Here is a 24,826-nt window from a genome sequence, read left to right as displayed (position 1 = left end):
AAGGGGATCAGGAGTCTAGGTCTGAGTTCATTGCTACCATTACAGGACCTTCCTGTTTCATCTGCGCAGTAGAAACAGCATCTGTTTTCATTACCTTTGTAATTTATTCGGAGATTTAGCTCCTGGGATGTGCAGAGTCATTACGGAGACTGTGCTTAAACGCTGGGGGAGCTTGTTGTTCATGTTCTTTAAAAAAATTTTTTTTAATGTTTATTTTTATTTTTGGGAGAGACAGAGACAGAATGCGAACGGGTTAGGGGCAGAGAGAGAGGGAGACACAGAATCGGAAGCAGGCTCCAGGCTGTCAGCACAGGGCCCGACGCGGGGCTCGAACTCACGAGCTGTGAGATCATGACCTGAGCTGAAGTCGGACGCTCAACCGACTGAGCCACCCAGGCGCCCCGACATTGTTCATGTTCTTGTCGTCACCAGAGTGACACTGCTGAACTCTGCACAGACGAGGAGGTCTTTTCTCAGGTCATGTCTCCCCCTCCTTTTTCCTAAAATGAAACTTAACAAGCTATGCATTTTTTTAAAAAGGCAGTGTATACCAGTAAAAGAAGGAAAGCAATATTTTCAGCTCTGAGGGGGAAAAAGCTAAATGGACGCGAACTAGTCGTTTCTGACGCTCTCAAGTATGACAACCGCCTTTTAGATTTTAGTGACTCTTCTAGATCCTGTCGTGATCATGTACTTTTTATTTTTTTTATTTAAAAAAAATTTTTTTTTTAACGTTTATTTATTTTTGAGACAGAGAGAGACAGAGCATGAACGGGGGAAGGGCAGAGAAAGAGGGAGACACAGAATCGGAAGCAGGCTCCAGGCTCTGAGCCATCAGCCCAGAGCCCGACGCGGGGCACGAACCCACGGACTGCAAGATCGTGACCTGGGCCGAAGTCGGACGCTTAACCAACTGAACCACCCAGGCGCCCCGATCATGTACTTTTTAGTATCCAGTGGTAATTCACAGAACCCCTAAAGGTTGGGAACTGTTTCTGTACAGTAAAAATGCAGTGAAGCTGCCTCATAAACACAAGTTGAGCAGACACTCGTCGATTCCTGTGTGTAAGAAGGGCGTATTTAAAGTGACGTCTGTGTTCAGAGAAGGAAGTAGAAAAGGCCTCCGGGCCGAGTGTCCTGCATTCATCCAGCCAGCAGTCAGCTGATGAGTAGGTTTGGGGATACGTCAGTGAAAAAATCAGACTAAAACTCCTGACCCTGCAAGGAGTTTCCTACGGATCTAATAAGTAAGTAGGAGGAGGAGTGTTAAAAGGCGGCAAGTCCTACAGAAGAAAATAGGAGGGAGAGGCGGGCTTCATTGCGAAGGTGGCACTGGAGCAAAAACTTAAAGTGGATGACAGTCTTGGGAACATCTGTAAGACCAGCAGAGAAAACAGCCAGAAGCCTGGGGTGGGAGCAGGCTTGATGCGTGCTGGGAGCAACCAGGAAGCCAGTGCAGCCAGAGTGGAATGACAAAGGAAGGAAAAAGGCGTAGAAGACAAGCCGGAAGGGTAACGTGGGCCACATCACTTAGGGCCTCGTAGGCAGTGCTGTGGCTTTGGGTTTTGCTCTGCCTCTAACAGGAGTGTGGCAGTGTAAACAAACACTCCCCATTTTAAAACGGATTGCCAGTAGAGTTAATGGTTGCCAGGGCCTTAGTGAGAGAGAAGGGACTGCTAATGGGAAGACAGCTTTTTTTTTTTTTTTTTAAAGAATGATAAAAATGTTATGGGATTAGGTAGTGGTGTTGATTGCACAACTTTGCAAAATACACGAAGCACAAGGAACTGTACACCTTAAAAAGGTGAATTTTATGGTATGTGCATTGCATCTCAAAAAAAAATTACAAAAAGCGGTCGATTGCCAGGGCTTGCTAGAACCGTTTTTTTTTTTTGTTTTGTTTTTCCTCCATCTACCTAATGTAGATTTTACCTTTAAAGATCCAGGTTTTGGGAGCGCCTGGGTGGCTCGGTTGAGCGTCCGACTTCGGCTCAGGTCATGATCTTGTGGTTGATGAGTTTGAGCCCCACATCGGTCTCTGTGCTGACAGCCTGGAGCCTGCTTTGGATTCTGTGTCTCCCTCTCTCTCGGTCTCAAAAATAAGTAAACATTAAAAAAAATAAAGATCCAGGTTTTTAGGGGCACCTGGGTGGCTCAGTCAGTTAAGCGCCCGACTCTTGATTTCAGCTCAGGTCATGACCTCGCATTTTGTGAATTTGAGTCCCACATTGGGCTCTGCACTGACATCGCAGAGCCTGCTTCGGATTCTCTTTCTCTCTGCCTCTCCCCAGCTCTTGCACACATGTGCTTGCGCGCTCGCTCTCTCTCTCTCTCTCTCTCTCTCTCTCTCTCAATAAATAAATAAATAAATAAACAAACATTTCTTTAAAAAAAAAAAAAACAGGTTTTTAACTAGTTACACCTTAAGGGAAAGTCTTAGTGTTCTTGACTGTGTTTTCATTAGAAGTAAAGGATGTTCGTCTGTTTTAAAGTATCCTTGCTGAAATTGTTAACGATTGTGAAATCAGACTATTCCAGACACCCTTTTTATATGCACTTTACATACCTGTGTCGCTCTCATTTGGTAAGAAATGATAGCAAGATGTTTTTAACCTCTGGTTAGCAAAATGAATGGAATTCTTAGGTTGACTTTTCATTAATACATTTTGCTACACTAAGATAGTCTCTCCATACAGTTTATTTTGTGAGTCATCTACAGGCTAGAAAATTAGATCAATATGATAATGTTCTTCAAATTATGGTCTAAAGCATGCAAGTGAAAAGAATACCTGTTCATTCTATTGACCAAAACCCAAAATTGGATGCCTCTTATTCCAAAAGAAGCAGTTATTTTTAATAGAAATAGAACAGGAAATGTATTTACCACCCCCACTCCCACCCCCGTTTTAGCTTTAACTTTGGAATTTCCTTGAATTTCAATCTATGACAGCCTAGTAAAGTTGACTGAAATATTATGACCATATCCTAATTTTTTTCTCTTCTTTTGGTGGGGTTGTATAAGCATAATTTGGGTTTTACCAATAGTCTAAGTGGTTTTCTTTAAATGAAATGAAATCATTGAATACACTCGTGGAATGGAACATTGATTATTGCTGAGCACTCCAAGCAAAACATTCACTCTTCTGTGATAACTCAAAATGTAGAGGCCCTTAGTTTGTTTCGTGTTCCTCTTTGTGGTCTGCCCCAAAATGGTTTATAACCAGCTGCAGAAGTGATTTCTGTTGGTGAAGCTGTAGGTCAGAGGTCGCCGAACTTGCTTCCCTTTGAGGACTTTGACTGGAGTGGTTGTCCCTCCCAGAAATGTGTAATTAATAATGAGGACTAGGCCTTCCCTCCTCTAAATTTGGGCTTCTTAGAAGATAGCTTTTACATTGCCCAGGCTTCTTGAAGTGCGTCATCGGAATCGGTGCCTTTGCTGGCCCCTGGGGCCCTGTCCTTGTCAGACGGTGGTCGTGAGATGGGGCGGTCGTGAGATGGGGCGGTCGTGAGATGGGGCGGTCGTGAGATGGGGCGGTCGTGAGATGGGGCGTGGTGATTCTGGAGCTCCTCTTCTGAAATTGTACATCAGATTGCAGGAACGCTCAGAAAAATTGTGAGATAAGCCCTGTCAGACCAATTACGTTTTCAGAATTTCGAGTACTCGAGAAATCTATGGTAACTCTGATTTCTTCTTCTTTGCAAAGAGTTGGCACCCTAGGAGAGGATTAATCTGCTTTCGCCTCATTGTTCCAGGATGAGTGAACGTACTTAGGGGCTGATTAAATATTTTTTCTTCCGACTAGAGGAAAGTATGTCCAAATCCTTAAGTAATTACATTCTTAACACAGACATTTCTCATTTTCTCACACTAGCTGCAAAGGCAGGGCAGATTCCAGGCCCTCGCGTTTCTCATTTGTGTGACGGTGACTTTCAGTGGAGCTTTAAGTACTTCCCTCCCCTCACTCTCAACCAGCTAATGTTAGAAATGTTAGAAAGCATAATGTTTCAAAGTGGTTTATTTCATAAAACTCTTTGTATTCTTTGGTGGCTCAGGAGAATAGCTGCTGCAAAGCCCTGAGATAAGCCTACGCTTTGGAGAAAAAGGATGTCTTAACCTAATCTAAACACTTGATTTCGGATGATGAGCAGAAGTCAAAATGTATTCATTTGTGACTCTTCAGTGAGATAAATGAAGTATTTAAAGAGTTAAAAAGAAAATATCCGACCCACTGTTGTGAGCAAGTATTGCCTGAAAAGAACGTGACATTTTGGAAACCCTGACCCCCTGTACTCAGTCATACTTGCTATGTCCTGGCATGCGCTTCATCTTTGTCCTGGTCTGTCGCTACCAGGAGATGTTGAGTTACCTAGAGGCACTCGTTTGTTCATCATTCTGTTCCCAGCCGCCCAGCGTCTGCCGCACAGCGAGGATCCATTTCGTGGTCAGTGACTGTTTTTGAATGTCACTGTCATCGTTAAAGGCAGACATTGGGTTCAGGTGTCTGTGGATGAATCTGCATCTATTTTGTTACTAGACATTCTTGGGATTCTCTGGTTCTGTGTCCCTCCATCACAACAGACAAGATACACCATAACATTTTTATTACTGTTTCCTTGTTCATATTGGTAATATTTTTGTACCAAGTACAGAATTTTATTTTATTTTATTTATTTTTTAAGATTCTGTCTTTTAAGTAATCTCTACGGTACCCGACATGGGGCCTGAACTCAAAACCCTGAGATCAAGGGTCACACGCTCTACTGACTGAGCCAGTCAGGCGCCCTGCCCCCCTAAGTACAGAATTTTAGAAAAATTACCCAAGAAGAGCCGGGAAATTGTGCACATGTAAAGAGCAATCGTAGGGGGATGGTTAGATCTACTAGAGATTAAAATACAATATCAAGCTTTAATAGTTAAAACTGTGTGGCATTGGTACATGAATAGACAGATAGTGTCTAAGTAAATAGGAAGTGCTGAAAGAGATCTAAATATATATGGAAATTTAGTAAGTTATCAAAAAGGCGTTTAAATCAGCGGGGAAAACAACGGTTCTAAAATGATGTTGAGGCCTCGTGGTAAACATCTGAAAGAAATTAGGTTAGATCCTTTTCTTATACCTTACACCAAAATAAATTCCAGATGGAGCATACATGTGAATGTAAAATTATGAAACCCTAAAAGCACTGAAAAGAACATGTAAATGTTTTTATAATATTTGAGTGACAGTGACTTTTTAAAATTATACTGCAAAACTTAGACACTGTTTTAACAAACGATATGTTTGCCCACTTATCAGATTTCCACATGGTGAAAGAAAATACCATACGGAGTCAAAAGATAGATAAACTAGGGAAGTACAACATATTTTGCAAACCAAGGGTGAATTTCTTTAATATATAAAGAGTTTTTCCAATAACAAAACCAGAAATCTAACAACAGAGGGGGCCAACTTTATGGAAAAGGAAATGCAAATCCTTTCAACGTATGGAATGCTATGTAATGCAAATTCAAACCACAATGAAATGCCATTTCTCAGATTGGCAGAGATTGAAAGTTTTGATTATAGGCTGTGTTGGTAAGGATTTGAGGAAGTTAGCACTGTGTACATTTGTTGCTGATGGAAATGTAAAATGGCACAGCTTCAGTGGAAAATAGTTTTGGGCTAATAAAACATAAAAACCCTTACAGCCATCAATTCCAATTCACGGAATTTATCCTGGACATATTCACAGATGATACATGTCCAAGAATGTATTTTCCCAAATGGTTCTACCGTTTTAAACCAACGATATCCAAGTTCTGCATAGTCCAGATCCTTGCCAAAGCTTGTTATTCAGTTTAAAATTAATGGCTTAATTTTAGCCATTCTGGTGGTTATGCAGTGGTATGTTATTATGGCTTTAATGGCATTTCTGGTAACTGATATTGAATATATTTTCAGGTACTTACTAAGCATTCATTTATATTCATATATATTTGGTGCCTTTTTAAAAATGATTTTTTTATTCTTGAGTTGTTAAATTTTTGATACGTTTTAGATACAGCTATGTTTTCTAATATATGTTTTGTTACTATTTTCTCTTAGTCTTTCGCTTGCCTATTTCTTCTTTTTTTTTTTAATGTTTATTTTTGAGAGAGAGCGTGAGCAAGGGAGGGGAAGAGACGGGGGGGAGACACAGAATCCGAAGCAGGCTCCAGGCCCCGAGCTGTCAGCACAGAGCCCGACGCGGGGCATGAACTCACGGACCGTGAGGTCATGACGTGAGCCAAAGTCAGACGCTCAACTGACTGAGCCACCCAGGCGCCCTGTTCCCTATTTATTTTCTTAATTTTTTAATGCAGTATATAATTGTCATGAAGTCCAGCTCATTAGTGTCGTTGTTGTTTTTAATGGTTAATGCTTTTTGTGCACTAAGAAATCTTTGTATACTGCAAGGTGAAGAAAATTTACTCCTTTTTTCTTTTTCTGTAGAACTATGCTTATCTTTTTAAACTTAGCTTTTTCCTCCTCATCAGGCTTTCAAAATGGTCTATAACCCAAAAGGAAAATAAAAAAGGTTTAGACCCATTGCTTTTAGACTGCTAGTTTTTCAGATTTGTTGATAAGGACATTGTCACATCATGCTGCTGCTTTCTACCAAGAAAACACTTTCTGAATGAATCTTGCTTTTAACAAGATAGGTATCATTGAATATTGGGCTTTATTACACCTACTAATTATTCATTCATCTCAAATAATCCTGTGTTGTGAATTTTCATGTTGGACGAATATGTGCACCACCTGGAGAGCTGCCCCTATGGATGACCTTGCCCGTGCCAGGGCGGTGAGGCATCAGCAGGGCAGTGAACAGTCTGGAAAAAGCAGGGTCATAGACCTGAGTTTTGGTCTTCCTCCTGTCCAGCAAGCATTCCCATTTCATCCAGAATAGAGTTCAAAACTTGAATTCTGAGGCTTCACAGAATCTGGTCCCAACCTACGTCTCCATTTCTGCAGTGCCCCGCTATTTCCTGTTCCTCAGGGTGATCTTGCAACTCTGCGTCTCTGTTTTTACTGTTCCCTTCATCTAGATTGTTCTCATTCCTTTTCATCCTGCCCTGGACTTAACTCCAGTCAGTCTGTTAAATCCGCAATAAAACTCCATATCCTTCTTGAACTCTCTCCTGGCTTCTCAAGAAGAAACTAGTTTGCACACACTCTCTCTGTACGGTCTCCCCCATTAGCTCGCGGACTTCTGACTGCTTCGAATACTGGGGGGTGTGGTGTTTCTTGTACGTCTGAGTGGGGCTTCATACAGTGACCACGTAGCGGGCCGGTTACAGAGAGCCGGTCTGACATAAAGGTATGTGACAGTGTGGAGCCCATAACAGCGGTATTCTTTGTAGAGCGTTTGGCATTCGATAGTGTTTTTCAAACTCTGAAATTGTGACCCTTTTTGCCGTTCATAAAAGCATTTTTTATGGCTCAGGAGCATCATTAAAAAAAACAAAATGGAGTAGGTTAGGAAATAAAAGATTACATAACACGGGTAAGCGTTCTATAGTGAAAGGTTTGTTTCTAGTTCTATATTTGCGTTTGTGCTTACCAGGTTGTGGCGCGAAGTGTATTTCTTACTATGGGTTGTACCAAACAGAATTGGGAGACACTGCACTGGATTTTAACCTCTATAATGAGTTTTGAAGTTTGCAGTTTTAGAGAAGAGATATTTGGAATTTTTTTTTTTTTTTTTAATTTTTTTTTTTTTTTTCAACGTTTATTTATTTTTGGGACAGAGAGAGACAGAGCATGAAGGGGGGAGGGGCAGAGAGAGAGGGAGACACAGAATCGGAAACAGGCTCCAGGCTCTGAGCCATCAGCCCAGAGCCTGACGCGGGGCTCGAACTCACGGACCGCGAGATCATGACCTGGCTGAAGTCGGACGCTTAACCGACTGCGCCACCCAGGCGCCTGGAATTTTTAACTAACTTTGGTACTCCTGAAATTTTTCACTAAATGATTTCACATAATTTGTACCTGTGGGCAAACGATTTTGTTTTTCTTCAGCATCTCGTGTGTAGTCTTTGTTTTAGACTTGGGGTACATAATTGGGTTATAAATATATAAAACATTCTTGCAAAATGGCATTTTTGAAGAAGCTAGAGAATTATAGACGTTTCTCTAAAATTTCTGTAATGTTTTTTAAACTTTATTTACATATATCGGTTTAGATTGTTCATGAAAGTTTCTTGACAAAACAGTAGTTTTTAGTACATTGGAATGAAATGAGTGTTATCAACTAAATCTACAAATTAAAAACTTCTAAAATTTCATTTTTGAAAATGAGTTCACTCCATATATAAATTATGCTTTCATATATGAAAAGACATTTCACTTTGATTTTGAAACTGGGTATTCTTTGCAGTCAGCTCAGCAAGAATCATATATTAAATATTTCTTCCAAAAGGAAGTAGAAACTCGAATCTTCCACATCAATACAGGCATCACAAATAGTGATGCGTTGCTTTTAGAGAGCTTTTGAATCAAATGTGCATCCTTGAGATAGGAAAGCAGTTACTAGAGACAGCTAGTATTTACAGTAAAGCTGTTTCTGGTTGACTTTGTTTAAATTTGTGATTAAAACCTTTCCTGGAACTCTGGAGCCTTGTAACCAGGAAGTTACTGTGTTTGTAAAGCCTGTGTTCTTGTTCCTTCACTTCTCTTTAGGGTCAGTATAGACCTTCTGATTTGTTGTGTCCTGAGACGTATGTTTGGGTGCCCATCGAACAGTGCCTGCCTTCACTTGAGAACTCAAAGTACTGCCGTTTCAACCAGGACCCAGAAGCAGGTACGTTTGGAGCAGAGCTCTGCCAGAAATCCTTGGCATTGTTTTTAGGTTCCTTGTGTGTGGCTTTGGCTCTTAATAGGGTCCAGGTAGCTTTTCATCTATCGTAGAATGTGTATGGTGTGTGTGCGCGCACATGTCTGTGTAAGACCGGGAGATGCCACGTGCGCACACACACAACACTCTTGCTTCTGGAAATAAATGCAGAAACCTCATGTGCTTCTGCTCCTTACTAACCCGTCTCCTTCTACTTTGAGCGTTGGTACCACCTTCCGTTTCTGCTACAGCTGTCACAGTGCATAAAAATTCTTCCCTAGACTGTTTAGGTAAAGAAGATAGAAATACTGACCAGTTCGACTGAACAAGGCCGGGGAATGGTTTCCCGAAGGCCAACAGGCTGGGATGGGTTTTGTGACAATACTTTTGTTGTTGTTGACAATACTTACTTGACTTTTTCTTACATCTTTGGTGCTTCTCCTCTCCCGTCCCTTCTTCCACCTCCTGCGCACGCAGTCCAGCCCTAGCCATGTCTTATCTCTTGGTACTCCCCATTTGGATAGTCTGTGCACTGGTGGGAGGCACAGACACTTGCACATACAGCCTGGGGTCAGACTCCCTGCAGGTAGATCCTGGCTCCATCATCAGCCTGTAAATCGTGTGCCCTTGGGCAATTTCATGATCTTCCTGGCCTCAGATTCCTGACCTTCAGAATTAAGATAATAATAGAACCTACCTTGCTGAGCTGTCATGAAGATTAGAGTAAGACAGGCACACTGAGGATAGCCCCCTCGTCTTGCTGGGTTGGCGATGGCTGGGCAAATGGGCACGCGATGTCCCGTAGACTGTGCCACGGGCTTTCATCTGCATTTGCCTTTATTTGCTCTGATTCCTGTCTCCAGAAAAATAACGCAGTTCTAGTCACCTCCCTTTTGTCTAGATCTCGCTCAGTTTTCAGCAGCCTTTCTCACCCTCCCTGCGTGCCCCGGCGGCTTCGTCCATCAGGCGCGAGTTGTGGTGCTTGTGGTGGGCATCGACTCTCCATGTGTGTTTTCCTCAGACTGGAGTTCCTGGGTGTTCCCCCTGTGCCTCACTGACGTCTGCCAGAGGAGGCGCCCGGTGCACAGTTAACAATCACATTTTCTGTTTAGTCACCCGTGGTCTAAGCTTGGAGAAAAATCAGAAAAGGGAAACGGAAAGGCCGGGGGAGGGGCAGGGAGTAAATGGAAAGATCAAATAGGAAGACAAAGGGACAAGCAAAGAAATGCAGGAATTTCTTCTGTTCTAGGATGGGCGTTCTTTACCACCCCCCCCACCCCCCCCCCCCGCCAGAAATGAGGTTTTTTATTTCCAAAAAAGGAAAATTGGTTCATGTTTCATTGTATTTTGGCATCTCCTTGAAAAGCTGTTATGCAATCAAGAGTGGACACTTCTTACACATGGTGATACCTTAGAATCTGATGAACAAGTGGCCGTAGGGACCCACCTGACTCCTACACCAGAGACCCCGAGGTCACCCCAGGCTTCCTAGACATTTAGGGTTCGTAGAACAACCAGGGCTTTATAGTTCTGCACCTCCGATTGTCAGCATTTCATTATTTCATTTTAAGTAGAATTACACCTGACTGATCAGACAGACAGACGCATTGCTTACGGACAGCCGTACTGAATTTGTCAGCGTTTGAGTCAGGCTCAAAGCGAAGGCAGTGGTAGTTCAGAGGAAAGCAAATACTTACCTGCTGTCCCTTCAAAAAAATTGTTTTTTCCTTTTTAGCTTTTCTCAAGGGCAGCTCAGAGTCATTTCCTTCTGGTGAGAACAGCTAACCGTCTTACTGCATTATTTCACGTTCACATACAAAAGTGGATAAGTTCCTTCCAACTAAATAAAAATGATCACGAATTGGTTTCTGACTCCCAAACTTAAGATGCAGTTTCACCATCCCCTTTTTCTTTCCTGGATCTATTTTTTTTTTTTAATTTTTTTTTCAACGTTTATTTATTTTTGGGACAGAGAGACAGAGCATGAACGGGGGAGGGGCAGAGAGAGAGGGAGACACAGAATCGGAAACAGGCTCCAGGCTCTGAGCCATCAGCCCAGAGCCCGACGCGGGGCTCGAACTCACAGACCGCGAGATCGTGACCTGGCTGAAGTCGGACGCTTAACCGACTGCGCCACCCAGGCGCCCCGATTCCTGGATCTATTTTAAAGGTTGCTTCTCTTATATAATATTTGGAGATTAAGACAATCACAGGCTCTGTCTGTTGTAGAAAGCTGAAAAGGTAACTGAATAATTTCCATGCACTGAACATTCAAGTAAAGATTTATTCATGTTAATAGACTTCAAATTCATTTTCTGAAGTTAGCACTGAGGAGCATTTCATGGCAAAGAAAATTTGAAGTCTCATTTCAACGGGACTACACCATGGTGAGTGAAGAGTGTGCATGACATGCTTTTCTCCTGTAATCTGTTACATTCCAGTTCTTACGGCATAAGCTCTAGGTCTTAATATATTCATTGTTTCGAATCCATTTACAAAAGTCAGAGGACTAAGTTTTCTTCTTCAAAGAAAAGGAAGATCCTTTTCCGTATGCTGAGTCTTTGGAACTTGCAAGAGAACACCGTACAGTTTTATCAGTATTGAATATCACAGTCCAGACACTATTTGAAATCAGACTTATGTCCTGTGGTTTTAGGAAATTAAAATGCAGTTACATGCTGAAAGGTATTGAGCATGCTGTGAAACATGGTCATTTGAGATTTAAATGGCAATCTGTGAGAAACCGTTCTCTTCTCTTGGGTCAGTTTCACTTTTACATGACCCAAACTCCGACTCAGACAAAATACAGAGTTTAATATGGACACCGTTGTTAGTCGGCATGGTGCTTTTTTCCACTAAATCTGTTTCTCCTCCCAGCTGTTCAGTAGTTAAATTACTCTGCAGAAGGCACAGCTGATCGCCACAGGTCTCTGTAAAAACAGTTCGGCTACAAGGTGTATCAGGAGCCACTTGTAAGAAAAATTGCATTTCCCTCCATCCTGAATTGATGTAAGCCTCTGGAAATCCTACTCCTCCCTGCCCTCCACCCCCTACTCCCCTACCTCCCGCATTTTGGAGGTTTGGGGTTATATGGTTATTTGGTTAACTAGGAAGTGTGCATTAGGGTAAAAACCTGTTGTAGTTACTGCTTTCATGTATGGTGGGGGGGGAGGGGCCGACAAAAGGGAGCAACTTGGAAAATTCTAAAGACGTCTCTTGGTTCATAAATAGGTCTTTTGTTTTTGAATTCAGGAACTCTGCCTACTCCAAAGAAAGGAATTGAGAAGTTTCCCAAACCATTCTTAAGTAAAAAATCTGTCAGATTGCTTATTAAATTGATAGTTGGATATGTGTAGAATTCAAAAATCCTGCATTACAGTTACACGTTGTCTCTTTTGTTTAAATTATCTTTAAAAAATGTTTACTGGGAACAGTAGTAGAAGATTTATCCAAATGCATAAAACCATGCCAAGAAGAAATATTGGAATGGCCCATCGATCTCTCTACAGCAGTAATCACTGTCAGTATTTTTATGCTCTCATCCGGATCTTTTTTCTCTGCATACCTTGGTTAAACAACAGAGCAGGAATCATCCTTCACACTTGTGTTGTTTTTTTTTCTGAGTACTCTGTGTTTCTTCTTCCTTTTAGTAAGGCAAAACCTACTGGGCCACTGATTTGGGGCTTCAGCTGACAAATGCCACTACTTAGGTGACAGGCAGTGTCTGCCACCGATACTTCATAAGAGGCATTGGAAGCAAAGCGGATGTTTTGGAGCTGGTTTGAGGACCATGATAAATTATGATTTGATTTGACTCTTAATGTCGTACAGGTGTTATACTATTTATCGTTGGTAGTAGAATCCTTTTGGGGGGTCTCGCTGGCTTAGTCGGTAGAGCATGTGACTCTTGATCTCGGGGTCGGGAGTTGAAGCCGCACACTGGGCGTGGAGCCTACTTAGAAAAAGTCCCTTTGGTTCCAGACTTGTAAAAAAGGATAACCTCACTGAGCATATGCTGGTTCCCAAGTACCATCTCTGGTTCCTCCTGCGTTACCCCCGTTGATCCTCAGCACGTGAGGGAATGTTTCGTGATTGACCTCCTCAGATATTATTTACCGCGAAAATATCAGCGGATGCTTGTTTTTTAACCAGAGATTTAAAATAATTTTAATTCAGATATTGCTCTTTCATTTTTGTAAGTACTTTTAGCATTTATTTCAAAGAAGCTAAGTAGAATGATCTTTATTTCTGTCTCTATGATAATTACAGCAGTATAGACATTTTACCACAGATTAGTCTAGATTTCACTCCCTCTTTTCTATACATACTTGAAAATGATTGCAAGAAATTTCCTAATTTGTCTAAGTCATGATATCAGAATATTGAATTTAAGTTTGCTGTAAAAAGGACAGCACCTAATTTTGTCTTAGTGCTTGCTGCATTTCCCCAAGTTAGAGGATTTCTAAGACGTTTTACCTTTTGCAGCCAGTTAATGAAAATCTAAGTGTAAGGAGCTCAACCCTGAACTTCCAAGACTCCAATCTGTGTTACCTGATGCTTTCATTTGTCTCTTCTCTTTGCTGCCTTCTTCTTTCTTGCTGGCATGGTTCCCTGGCACTTTTTCTATAGTGTCGTCGTTTCTGTCGTAAATGCCCATCGAGAAAGCAAGTCCCACTCTGACCGCGTGTGGGATGATCAGGTTCAGAAAGAATTCTGACTGTATTCGCTTGCCTGGTTTCTCCAAGCCCGGTCTCACTTCCCGAATACTGTGTTCATGGTCCCTCCAAAGGGTGTACCCTCAGCCACAGTGTCGCCTTGGTCACTAGGAAGTCATGCAGAATGACAAAAAGATAAACCAAAACTTCCGAGGGTCCCTAAAAACGTGCTGCGGTGAGAAGTTACAATTAAGTGGACAGTGTCTTTCTTAATGACCGTAGGTGTGCAGTGAAGCTGGATTTGAGGATGACTTCCCGCTCGAAGTCGCAGAGTGAATGATGTTTGATTGCTGGACGCTTAGTAAACATAAGTTCTTTGTTGCCGGTAGAGATGGTGGTGCCAGGACGTAGCTGGGTGGAGACAGAAGCGGTTGAAGCCCGGCGTCGAGACAAAATGTTTTCGGAAATTTGGCTTTTTTGGATTTGGTGAACCTGGAGAACGTATTTTTGACGTGGAAAACATCAAACATAGAAACAGAGAAAGTTAAAGCCTTGTAAGTTTTCAGTTTACTCTCTGTCTGCTGAAAAATACTTCTTCATTATAGCGTTCCTCTCTCTTCCCGCTTACCCGTTTCTCAGAGGTACCCTTTCTAATCCAGATGTTAGTGTAGCACTAATACGACTGCTGGCTTAAAAGTGAGAAACGAGGTTTCCCCCCTTGTGACATGGTCTTCTAATGAGGACAGAGAGGAGCAAGGAGAGAGGCCTTTCCTACGATACTTGTGCGTAACACTGAAGGATTGTAACATTTTAGCGTGTGCGCTTTCTACCAGAAAACCTGAGACGGACTTTTAAGGTAAACTTCCAACAGTTGCAAAGACTGTGTGCATTTTTTCAGTGTTTTACAGCCAGTCTCGCACAAGAGAAATTTTAAAACTACTGCTTTGCAAATTTTTACCAGGCAGTCTTTGCTCAGTAAAGCACGCGCGAGCAGTAAGCCAGTGACCGAAGCTGGCTGGAGCCCTGGCCAGAGGCAGACTGAAATAGCTCTGAAAAACTTTGAAAAGCAGACTTGAGGTTTCCATTTAGCTGTTAAAGAAAGATTTCCCTGATCCCGTTGTCTTTTCTTATGGAACAGATCAATTTTTAAAAATAAACAATTCCTTTTACAGTCACCCAGTTTTTAAAAAGTTGAATTAATCCTATGATTTTCAAATCATTAACTAATCCATTTTGAAATCATTCCAGTAGGCTGGAAACTACCAATACACTTCAGACCGTGTCTGAAAAAATGCTAGTTCTGCCTGGCTTTAATGTGTGGCGTCTTAGAGTAGTGTTTTGTTTGTTTGAATAAAAAAAAACTGACGTTTTTGAATGTAACGAAGAGGTTGTCCAAAATGTCACTTAGAGGATAAAAATAAAGCCCACAGCTGCTTCAGTGCTGGCTGAACAATGATACGCCGTTGAATGGAAGACGCCGTCAGTTTTAAGTCCTCTATCTTACGTACCGCTAAGAAAGAAAAAATGTTGCCAGTAGACTATGACTCTGTCAGTTGTAAGATGCATCTAGGTTTCAGAAATACCAGAATGTGTGAAAATGTGAATCTTCATGACGTAGAGGAAATGTGGTTCAGTCTGTGCACCGCAGTACTGGGCAAAGCCATGGAGTACCTAAGAGACTTGTTTTTATTTGTTAGGGAGCTTTGTGGCATCTCGCTTGTAGGCATTAAATATATTATAAGTGGGGTGCACACCTATGTGTCAGAGTTAGAAGGCATCAGTTCCACCTGCTTTTTGATAAAAACAAGATTACTGTCATGGATATATGACAACAACAGAGTTCTTTTAATACCCTCTCCCATAGACTTCAGAAAATTTTGAGAAGACCTGTAACTACTTCACAGGGATACTTTATTGTAATGTAAGTAAAAATGTTTTACTACTCAAAAAGCAGTGACATTCTGTAAGCATTAATGATTTCAATGCATTCTGGTCTTAAATAAATTTTAAAATTTTAAAAACTTTGATGTTGGAAGGCAAGGATAAAAATAGAGAATTTAAATTAAACTTTGCTTAGCCCATAAATTCAGCGATCTCGGACACCTGATGGAATAACGATTAAAGATGAAATAGTAAAGAAGGGGCAAAAGATCCTATCCTTCGATGCCATCGAGCTTGTCATCAACCCTAAGTCGTGCCATTAATTGAACACTTGTGAATTATCAGTGAGTATTCTTGGTTTAACTTGTGGCTCCATAGTAACAGAACGTGAATCATTAGCTTAGTGGGAAAAAATTCTGGAAGGGGGTTTGATGCTCTATTTTGGAGCCTGCATCATTTGCTGTTCAGTGCAGTGTCTGCTGGCTACTGGAGGAGCTAAGACAAAGACAAGCCACAGTCCAAAGGTTTCTTAGATCATTCACACCCAGCTCCAATATAAGAATGAAGTCACTGCGTTTGTCTGCACGGTATTTTGAAACTGTTTAGATTCTCTTTTGTGTCCGTTAACATTCAGTCTCTCTGCAGGAGAATAAGCAAGCTGTAACATGAAGGTATGAGAAGGTCTAGGAGTTAGGTTAGGTTAGGAGTGTTCTTGTATGTGATGCCAGCAAAATGTTTTTAATATAAATATGGAAACTGGGGTAGAATTCCTGTTCTTGTAAGAAATGTGTTTTCCTAGCTGCCATTCATTTGAAATAGGTATCATTTATGGGAGACTTGTTCATGCTTCTGTAGCGTGTTCACTGATAACAAGATGAAATTTGTCTGAAATTAGGAAGGACCTGTTGACAATTGGGAAAGAAGTAAAGCCACCTGCTCCGCTAACTGACCAAAATAAAAAAGCAAGAGTAAAAATTCTGATGCCGAAGCGACTCTCAGCCGGGTTTCCTTCCAGAAGCAGATCCTGAAATGTGGGCTTGCGTTGATGGGAGCAGGAGTGGGGGCTGGTGCGGGTGAACTAGCGAAGGGAGGAGGAGAAGGTAACGGAAGTGCGTGTGCGCGCAGTGCGGTCCGGCACTTTAATGACTGGACGTCAGTCCCTTGAGAAACCTATTTCGGAATCGACTGCCTGAGGGACCAAAGGAAGACGTATGTGCTCGCCTGGCCTTCGTTCTCCACTGGCTGTTGATTATCTCACAGGGGGTTAGTGTCTCTGCCCTGTCCTTTGTACCTGTGCAAATGGAGAGCAGGCCGCTGCATCTGAAAGGAAGCAGGGCAGGCCGATGGACCCTTCACAGAACCATGCACAGTGGGGGTGCCGCGAGTCAGAGATGAGGCTCGGGGATACAGGGCAGTGCCCAAGGAGTGTCTAACCCAGAAGAAGTACAGGTCGAGGTGGCACGTCCCTAGCGTTAGCTGACCGTGTCGGCCGCACTGGCGCAGGTCGCGTCTGGACCGTGAGCACGAGGAAGTAGTGGACTTAAAAAGTCGTTGGAGGAGCCGGGCAAGAATTAGAATCATAAATGTGAAGAATTCATAAAATCATTCACTCAACAAATATTTATTCAGCCGGGTATTATGCTTTATGACGGGGAGGTAGATTAGTCCTCCCGCCCTCAGAGGGCTTGCGGAGGACGCAGACAACTATCGTGCAGTTTTCGTAAAGTGTGATAAGTGGCCTATTGGGGGAGATAGGTGCAGTTAGTTCACAGAGGAGGGTCCTCAGCTCAGATCTGCACAGGCTGTGGGAGGGCAGGGAATGCTTCTTGGATGACATCTCAGAATTTTTAGAGGAAGGGAATGCAAGAGCTTCAGGGAGAGACAACAGCATGTTCAGAAGGCCCAGGGGGCAGAGAGCACACCTAGAGTTTGGGGGGCAGGCTGGGTGGGGGAGATCTAGCTGGCTAGCGAAGGACTGGTCATTGTAAGGACTTCGATGTTTCTCCTGAGAGCACCAGAAGGCCAGGAGAGGGTTTAGGCACCCGATGGCATCCAGAAGTTCTGTCATTTCTACTCCACATGTGGAGAGTGACCAGGACTCAGACCGGAGGTAGGAAGACTAATCAGGAGGGTTTTGCACACAGTACTCCAAGCAAAGGATGATGGTGGCCTGGACGTGGGTGGTAACTGTTGGGAATGGGATGGGAGCAAATGGATGCTAAGGATATTCGGGAGGTGGGGTACATGGAACCGGCTGGTTGATCGTGTATGGTGAGGGTGAGGGGAGAGAGTTTAGGTTCTGACACGAACTGAGTTAATGCTTACTCTTCATTTGTGACATGAAGCACATGAACAGAGGGGCAGATTTGGGGGGGGGAGGTGGAGAGGAATGGTGAGTTCGGCTTGGACATGTTGAATCGGGGGTGTTTGGAGACATGGACAGAGATGTTGGGGAGGCAGGTGGACATACAGACCTTAAACTGATGAACAGCCTGGGAAGGAGGCACTAGTACGTGTGCGGAAGCCTTACGAGTGAATATGCCCTAGTTCGGAGTGAAGAACAACAGTCCCAGATGAGAAGCCTGAGGAACCCCACTATGGAACCCCACTATGGAATGACTGAGTAGATGATGAAGAGGCCAAAGGAGTGTGGGGTCATGGAAGCCACGTGAAGCATGTTCAAGAAATGGGGAGCAATGGCAGTGTCCGATTCTGCCAACAGGGCTTGGGAAGCATCTTTGGAGGATCCTGGCAAGACCTGTGTTCATTTGGACGAGGATAAAATAGTGTTGTCAAGGCTTAAAAACTGAGTGGAAGTTAAGAAGGCGACCATGATCAAATATGAATTTTGAAGATAGTAGCTCTAGAGAGGTAAATCTGATGGCAGAAGACTTTTAAAAAATGGGAGAGACTTGAACATTGTCAGAAGCGGATGGGAGTTAGCAAAGAGAAGGATGAACTATAAGAGAGAGGTGGAAATCAGTGTATCAAGGTCTCTGGGACGAAGCACAAGGAAAACCAAGGACACAGGAAGACCAGCCTTAGACCGTAAGGACCCTTTGTTGTAGGAGAGGGTGAGGAAGGGCTCGGTGCACTGAAGAGAAATAGACTGGTGTGGTGGCAGCAAGTTGGATGCTTTCTCATTTGGTACCTTTTCTTTTCCATTTGGAATGCGTGCTGGTGAAGGGGGGAGGTGGCAGGGTAAGAAAAATGGGAGACAGAGCTGATGGCCAGTCCTTGTCAGAGTCCGTGAGGGTGAGATCATGTAGAGGAGATGCTTCTCTGACGGCCTGGGGAAGGCAGACCGTTGTCTGGTTTCCAGGGTGTGGGCTTGTCAGGCCGTTGCCGTGGAAGGGCAAGAATTGAAGGCTGTTGGCCGCGAAATGGTGGGAACATGGCGATGGCATCTGAATTCAGTTAGAAAGGAACTGAAGGGACAAATGGAGCTACATGTCATAGAAGGGGTCAAGGACTGGAGGTCCCAAAACCAGGATGATGGGCTGACAACTCCCTGCAAGGATAGGAAATGGTGTCCAGAGAAGAAAGAGGGTCTGATTTTACAGTTTGGAGGCATGACAAGCTTTGGCCTGGGGTTTGGGGAGCCTAAGTCGCATTAAGGTGGAGTTACTGAAGAAGACTGGAGGAACGAGGATGGCAGCCCACGTGGACCGGCCGGAGATTTCCGTTCCTTCGTGCCATTTAGATGTAAGAGTGGTGATGTCCCTAAGTGAAGCTCCTTCTTATCTATCAAACAATTCTGATGTTTCTAGCCCCCGGCAACATAAACACAAGATCAAGGGCCTCCCGCTCGTCAGTATAGGATAGAGAACAAACAGAGTTCTGTTTTCCAGAAAAAGCTCATTTTGTACAGACAGTGATCTTGAGAACACCTGTCTATCTTTGTTTTTTTTACAGTTTTAACTACAGCTCATTGAAAAATACATAGTTTATATCTCCAGCTAGTACACGGTGCTTCTGTGTGTGTGCAAGTGTCATGTCTGTATATATAGATTTGAAGCCAGAGTCTCATGAAATAGTGCTTATCCTCCTGCCGATGTGATACCCTCCATCTTCTTTACTATTTTATTTTAAAAAATGAGTCTTTCTTAAAAGAAAAATTAATGTTTATTTTTGAGAGAGAGAGAGAGCATGAGCGAGGGAGGGGCAGAGAGAGAGAGAGGGAGACACAGAATCCAAAGCAGGCTCCAGGCTCTGAGCTGTCAGCACACAGCCTGATCCAGGGCTTGAGCTCATGAACCCCGAGATCATGACCTGAGCTAAAGTCGGACGCTTAACCGGCTAAGTCACCCGAGGGCCCCTCAGACATTTTCCTTCTTAATTTGGTTTTTTCCAGGTTGAAAGACAAAACCAGAGCCTATTTACAGTGCCTCTTCAGTGACCTCGTATCTCAAAGAGGTGGACCCGTAGCCCATGACCAAGTGTGTTCTTACCTGATTACATGGTCTGCTGACTACAGTTTGCCTTCCTTGAGCCCAAAAGGTTATGTCTTAACTGGAATGTGCATTGCGTTTAGGTCTTAAGATGTGTCATTGATTCCTAACTAACTCTAAAGGTCCTTGAGCTGATGGGATTGTCACGTTGACCAACATACCACATTGTTGTGTTCTTAGGGTCGTCCAAATCATGAGTTGAATGGTAGTTACATTCAGTTGAATTTTTAGTATCTTTCGGAGCATTTTCTGATTATTTATTCACAACTTCCAAAACCAGTCTATTAACTTTATTTATATTTAATACTTAACCATTTCTCCCATATAATAGCAGGTCACTGGAGCATGAATGCCAAGTGACAGTATTTAAAGTAGAAGTATGAAGACAGTAGTTCTGCCACACGCTAGCTTTGTGACTTTAGGCGGGTCACGAGTTTCTCAGCCTCAGTTTCATTATCTGTGAAGTGGGGCATTCAGACTACATGAAATGAAGGATTTTTTAAAAAAAAATTTTAAGTTTTTATTTAAAGTCCAGTTAGTTAACATAGAGCGTAATACTAGTTTCAGGAGTACAATACAGTGATTCAGCACTTCCGTACCTTACCCAGTGCTCATCATAACAAGTGCAGACCTTAGCCCCCATCACCCGTTTAACCCCCCCCCCCCCCCACCCCCTGCCACCAACCTCTCCTCTCGTAACCATCACTTTTAGGTTAGAGTCTGTTTCTATAGTTAAGAGTCTGTTTCTTGGTTTGCCTCTCTCTTTTTTTTCCCCTTTGCTAATTTGTTTCTTAAACTCCACTTACGAATGAAATCATACAGTATTTGTCTTTCTCTGACTTATTTTGTTTAATGTAATACTTTCTAGTTCCATCCATGTCATTGCACATGACAAGATTTCATTCTCTTTTATGGCTAATATTCCATTATGTGTATGTATGTATGTGTGTATATATATATACATGTGTGTGTATGTATGTATGTATGTATATACATATATATACATATATATGTGTGTGTGTATATATGTATGTGTATATATATATATGTATGTGTATACTTATATATATACATATATACCACATCTTCTTGATCCATTCATCGGTTGGTGGACACTTGGGCCGTTTCCATAATTTGGCTGTTGTGGATAATGCTCCTGTAAACATCAGGGTGCATGTATGCCTTTGAATTAGTATTTTTATATTCTTTGGGTAAATACCTAGTAGTGCAACTGTTGGATCATAGGGTAGTTTTCACTTTTGGAGGAACCTCCATATTGTTTTCCAAAATGTCCACACCAGTTTGCATTCCCACCAGCATACACAAAAATAAATTCAAAATGGATTAAAGACCTAAATGTGAGACCTGCAACCATAAAAATCCTAGAAGAGAACATAGGCAGTAAGCTCTTTGACATTGGCTGCAGCAACTTCCTTCTAGACAGGTCTCCTGAGGCAGGGGAAACAAAAGCAAAAATAAGGTATTGGGACTTCATACAAATTAAAAGCTTCTTTATAGCAAAGGAAACAACAAAACTAAAAGGCAACCTATTTAATGGGAGAAGATTGACATATCTGATAAAGGGTTAACATCCAAAATACGTAAAGAACTAAAACTCAGTACTGCAAAGAAAAGGATTCGAGTATGTTTTGGGACCTCCAGATGTTTAGGACTTTTTGTGAGGATCACACTATTAAAAAACTAGAATGCATTACATAAAGGTAAGGTATACGATTCTGAGGCATCAAGTGATAGGCATCACATAAACCTTGTAGCATTTTCCATAGTTGTGCTGGACTTCACTACAGTGAACCCTTTCACCCGCCTTCTCTGTTCTATTAGGAGCAGAAGATTCAAGTTGCAGTTTCAGATGAGGCCAAGTCTTCAAGAAAGTGTTTTCCAAACTCTTGAATATGGTCCACCGTAAAAAAGGGATTTTCCAGTGTGACAGTACACATTTCCGTGTTTCTCACAAACACAGCTGAAACAAAGCCGTGCTGACCATTACTCATCTTTACTCATGGGAGGCACTCCAGTATTTTTGAGTTGGTTCTAGGATTGAGAGATGAGGATGGGGGGGAAAGCCCTGGATTCTCACTCCAACTTTGCTCTCCTTCTGTTCTGATAGACGTAGTCGTGGTAGCAGCGATTGCCACGATGAATATTGGTTGGTCCACCTGTTGTGCTCATCACTTAGCATTTATCATCTTAATTCATCCTTCCACTGACTCACATTCACCTCGCTGAGTATTGCTGTTACCTGTCGATCAGTATTCATGAGGCAAACAACTGATTAGTAGCAGAAAGAGGTTGAGTTGGGCGAGTGTCGTAAGAGTAGTCCTGTCCCTGGAAGGACCTATTTAAATTACTCTCTGAACATCTCACAGTTGTAGTTGTTGGAGAGTCCTTTGCCGAGAGGTGGATATTGTGTGTATGTGGTATGTACATGCAGCAATCCCTGGCCCTGAGAGCTGAGGACAGACCGAGGAATGTGCCCCACACAGCTACGTTACCGTCCTGAGTGGCCATCTTTGAATGACCAGTTACTACCCTAGACAGCTTTGGGTGGGGGCTCTAGATCGGATATTTTGAGCCTGTCAGGTGTAGTTTGCGTGTTTGAAATAATGGGCCCACTCATCAAAAGCCTGAGGAAGTTTTGGGCCATAGGCAAGAACTGGACTATAGGCAAGAAAAAATGGTACAAGTTTGAATTGGTTTCTTTCTATTTAAGAGCACTTCTATCTCTCCAGGCTTTCTTGGTCACTTGCTGACAGGGCTCTCTGTTTCTTAATTCCAGTGATATTAGTAACTAAGATAGCAGTTTTGCTCATGGTTTTCATTTTGTGTTTTATCCTTGTGTATGCACACATACGTGGGCTTTGGGTAAGAAAAGTCACTAGTACATTGGCGAGGTGACAGAATGGTTCCCCTCCTCTCCTCTGCTGTGGCAGATTTGGATTCAGGATGGTCGCACAGACCTTTATGTTCTCGTAAGTGGTCTACTGTCCATCTTGGTCAGGATTCTCGTGTTTTTATGTTTTACTGGGGCCTCAACTTGTAATTTTACTGATCAGGTATTCTAAAGAGTATGTCCTAGCTAGATAGTTAACTGAAAACTGTATATAAAACTAAACAAAATTGTATTCTGTGGTATCACACAATAATATTATTGTTTATCATGTATCTTAGCAAACTACACAGTTGTATGCCCAATTTTTAAAATACCTCCTCACTTTTGTCTGTTACATAACTGTCTTTGTCTACCAAGTGTCTGGATTCTCCAGATGTGTCTGCCTTTGAAGAAAGATACGACCTTAGAGGCTTACCTCTTTTGACAAACTCTGGACTGAAATACTATGTCCGTTGATTTTATGATGCAGTCACAGATGCCCTTTAAAACATATTTTACTCTAAGTAAACACGATTTGAGTATGTTAGCGGAAATTTAAATCAATACCACTTGTGTTTTCCTCTTTTAATTTCTTTTTTGCTTACTTAATGTTAAGTTGCATAGATCATTTCTTTGAGCAGACAGCAGCAGAGTTTACTGCAGTCGTCTGAACCTTGGCATCAGGAACTCTGAGTTCTAATTTCACGTTCAGATCTAAGTTACATTCCCTTCGTAAAGATGCCTTTCTTCCAAGGAGTCGGTTGTAAGTATGACAGTGGCTATGGAAGCCCGTGATGCAGGTGCCAGGGAGAGCTCGGGAACGCTGTGCCCTTTGAACTTTGTCCTCAGCTCTTTCTCCACCTGTCGTCTGCACAGGCCTTCTCAGTCTGAAGCGAATTATTGTTCATGTGGGAGCTTTGATACACATCTTAAAGTAATGCCAGGTGATTCCTCAAAACTGAATGAAACCAAAAAACAAGGTCTTTCGGGTTAATGCAGTTAGAGGGTGTGTGGAGGGAGGGGTGAGGTGCTGTGATCTACTGCCTAAATGTAAAGAAGTGTATCTGAGCTGGTTCACTAAATTGGCATAATCTTTGTTCTATAAAATAATGGTTTCGGAAAAGTCAAATGGGATCTAGTGATTATAAATTGAGCTCTATCTTTTAATGTCTCTTTTAAAAAACACCCTGCTGGGGCGCCTGGGTGGCTCAGTCAGTTAAGTGTCCAACTCTTGATTTTGGCTCAGGTCATGATCTTGAGGTTCAGGAGTTCGAGCCCCACATCGGGCTCTGCACTGACAGCGTGGAGTCTGCTTGGGATTTTCTCTCTGCCCCTCCCCCACTCATACTCTCACGTGTGTACACGCCCTCTCTCTGTCTCTCTAAAAAACAAAACAAAACCAAAAATACCCTGTTGTTAAATCCATTATTGCGAATTCTTTGACAAAACGAAGACTCTCTTGCAGTACAGCTAATCATCTGTGTTATATTTTCATTTTTAAAATTAGGATTTTTGAACATGTTTTCTTAAAGCACTCAAACTGCATTCAAGAAAGCAAGGAAAATCAGAAGGGACCATTTAGTTTATTTGCACTTTCTGAATTTGCCAGTGGTCCAGTGTTTGCTTTGGGACCGTAGACCTGGCTTTAACTACAAACTGTAGCCATTTCTTTCGTAACTGCACACTTCTGAAAATACAGTTGACCCTTCTGAAAATACAGAAGTTGACACTTCTGAACATAACACAGGAGTTAGGAGTACCCACCTCCGTCCAGCTGAAAATCAGCATGTAAGTGTTGACTCTGCTAAAACTTTACTAAGAGCCTCCTGTTGACCAGAAGCCTTACCAGTGACATAAATGGTCAGTGAATGCATAATTGGTATGTTATATGTATTATATACTGTATTCTTACAATAAAGTCAGCTAGAAAAAAATTTTAAGAAAATCATAAGGAGGAGAAAATACATTTACAGTCCTGTACTGTATTTATCAAAAAAAAAAAAAAAAGTCTGCATGTACCTAGATCCACATACCTCAAACTTGTATTGTTCAAGGATCAGCTGTATTTTTGAAAGAAATTGGTTTCCAAAGAG

General features: G+C 42.3%; 1 protein-coding gene across 9 annotated transcripts in view; it reads left to right on the top strand.

The window, feature by feature from the left end:
* Nucleotides 1-24,826, top strand: part of ATE1 (arginyltransferase 1) — a 155,879-nt gene that overhangs the window by 110,002 nt on the left and 21,051 nt on the right. For 7 of the 9 annotated variants that reach the window (XM_047824519.1, XM_047824520.1, XM_047824516.1 and 4 more), the window contains one exon: nt 8,703-8,823. The exons of 1 other annotated variant lie outside the window; for it this stretch is intronic. In XM_047824519.1, coding sequence (XP_047680475.1) covers nt 8,703-8,823 — 121 coding nt within the window. Of the gene's footprint in view, nt 1-8,702; nt 8,824-13,900; nt 14,066-24,826 lie in introns of all 9 variants that reach the window. One more of the 9 variants, XR_007145215.1, reaches the window with a different exon arrangement.

The sequence above is a fragment of the Prionailurus viverrinus genome, chromosome D2, assembly GCF_022837055.1.
Source record: "Prionailurus viverrinus isolate Anna chromosome D2, UM_Priviv_1.0, whole genome shotgun sequence".
In the NCBI taxonomy this organism is placed as follows: domain Eukaryota; kingdom Metazoa; phylum Chordata; class Mammalia; order Carnivora; family Felidae; genus Prionailurus; species Prionailurus viverrinus.
The sequence above is the reverse complement of the archived record's forward strand: the minus strand, read 5'-3'. Positions and strand labels throughout refer to the sequence as shown.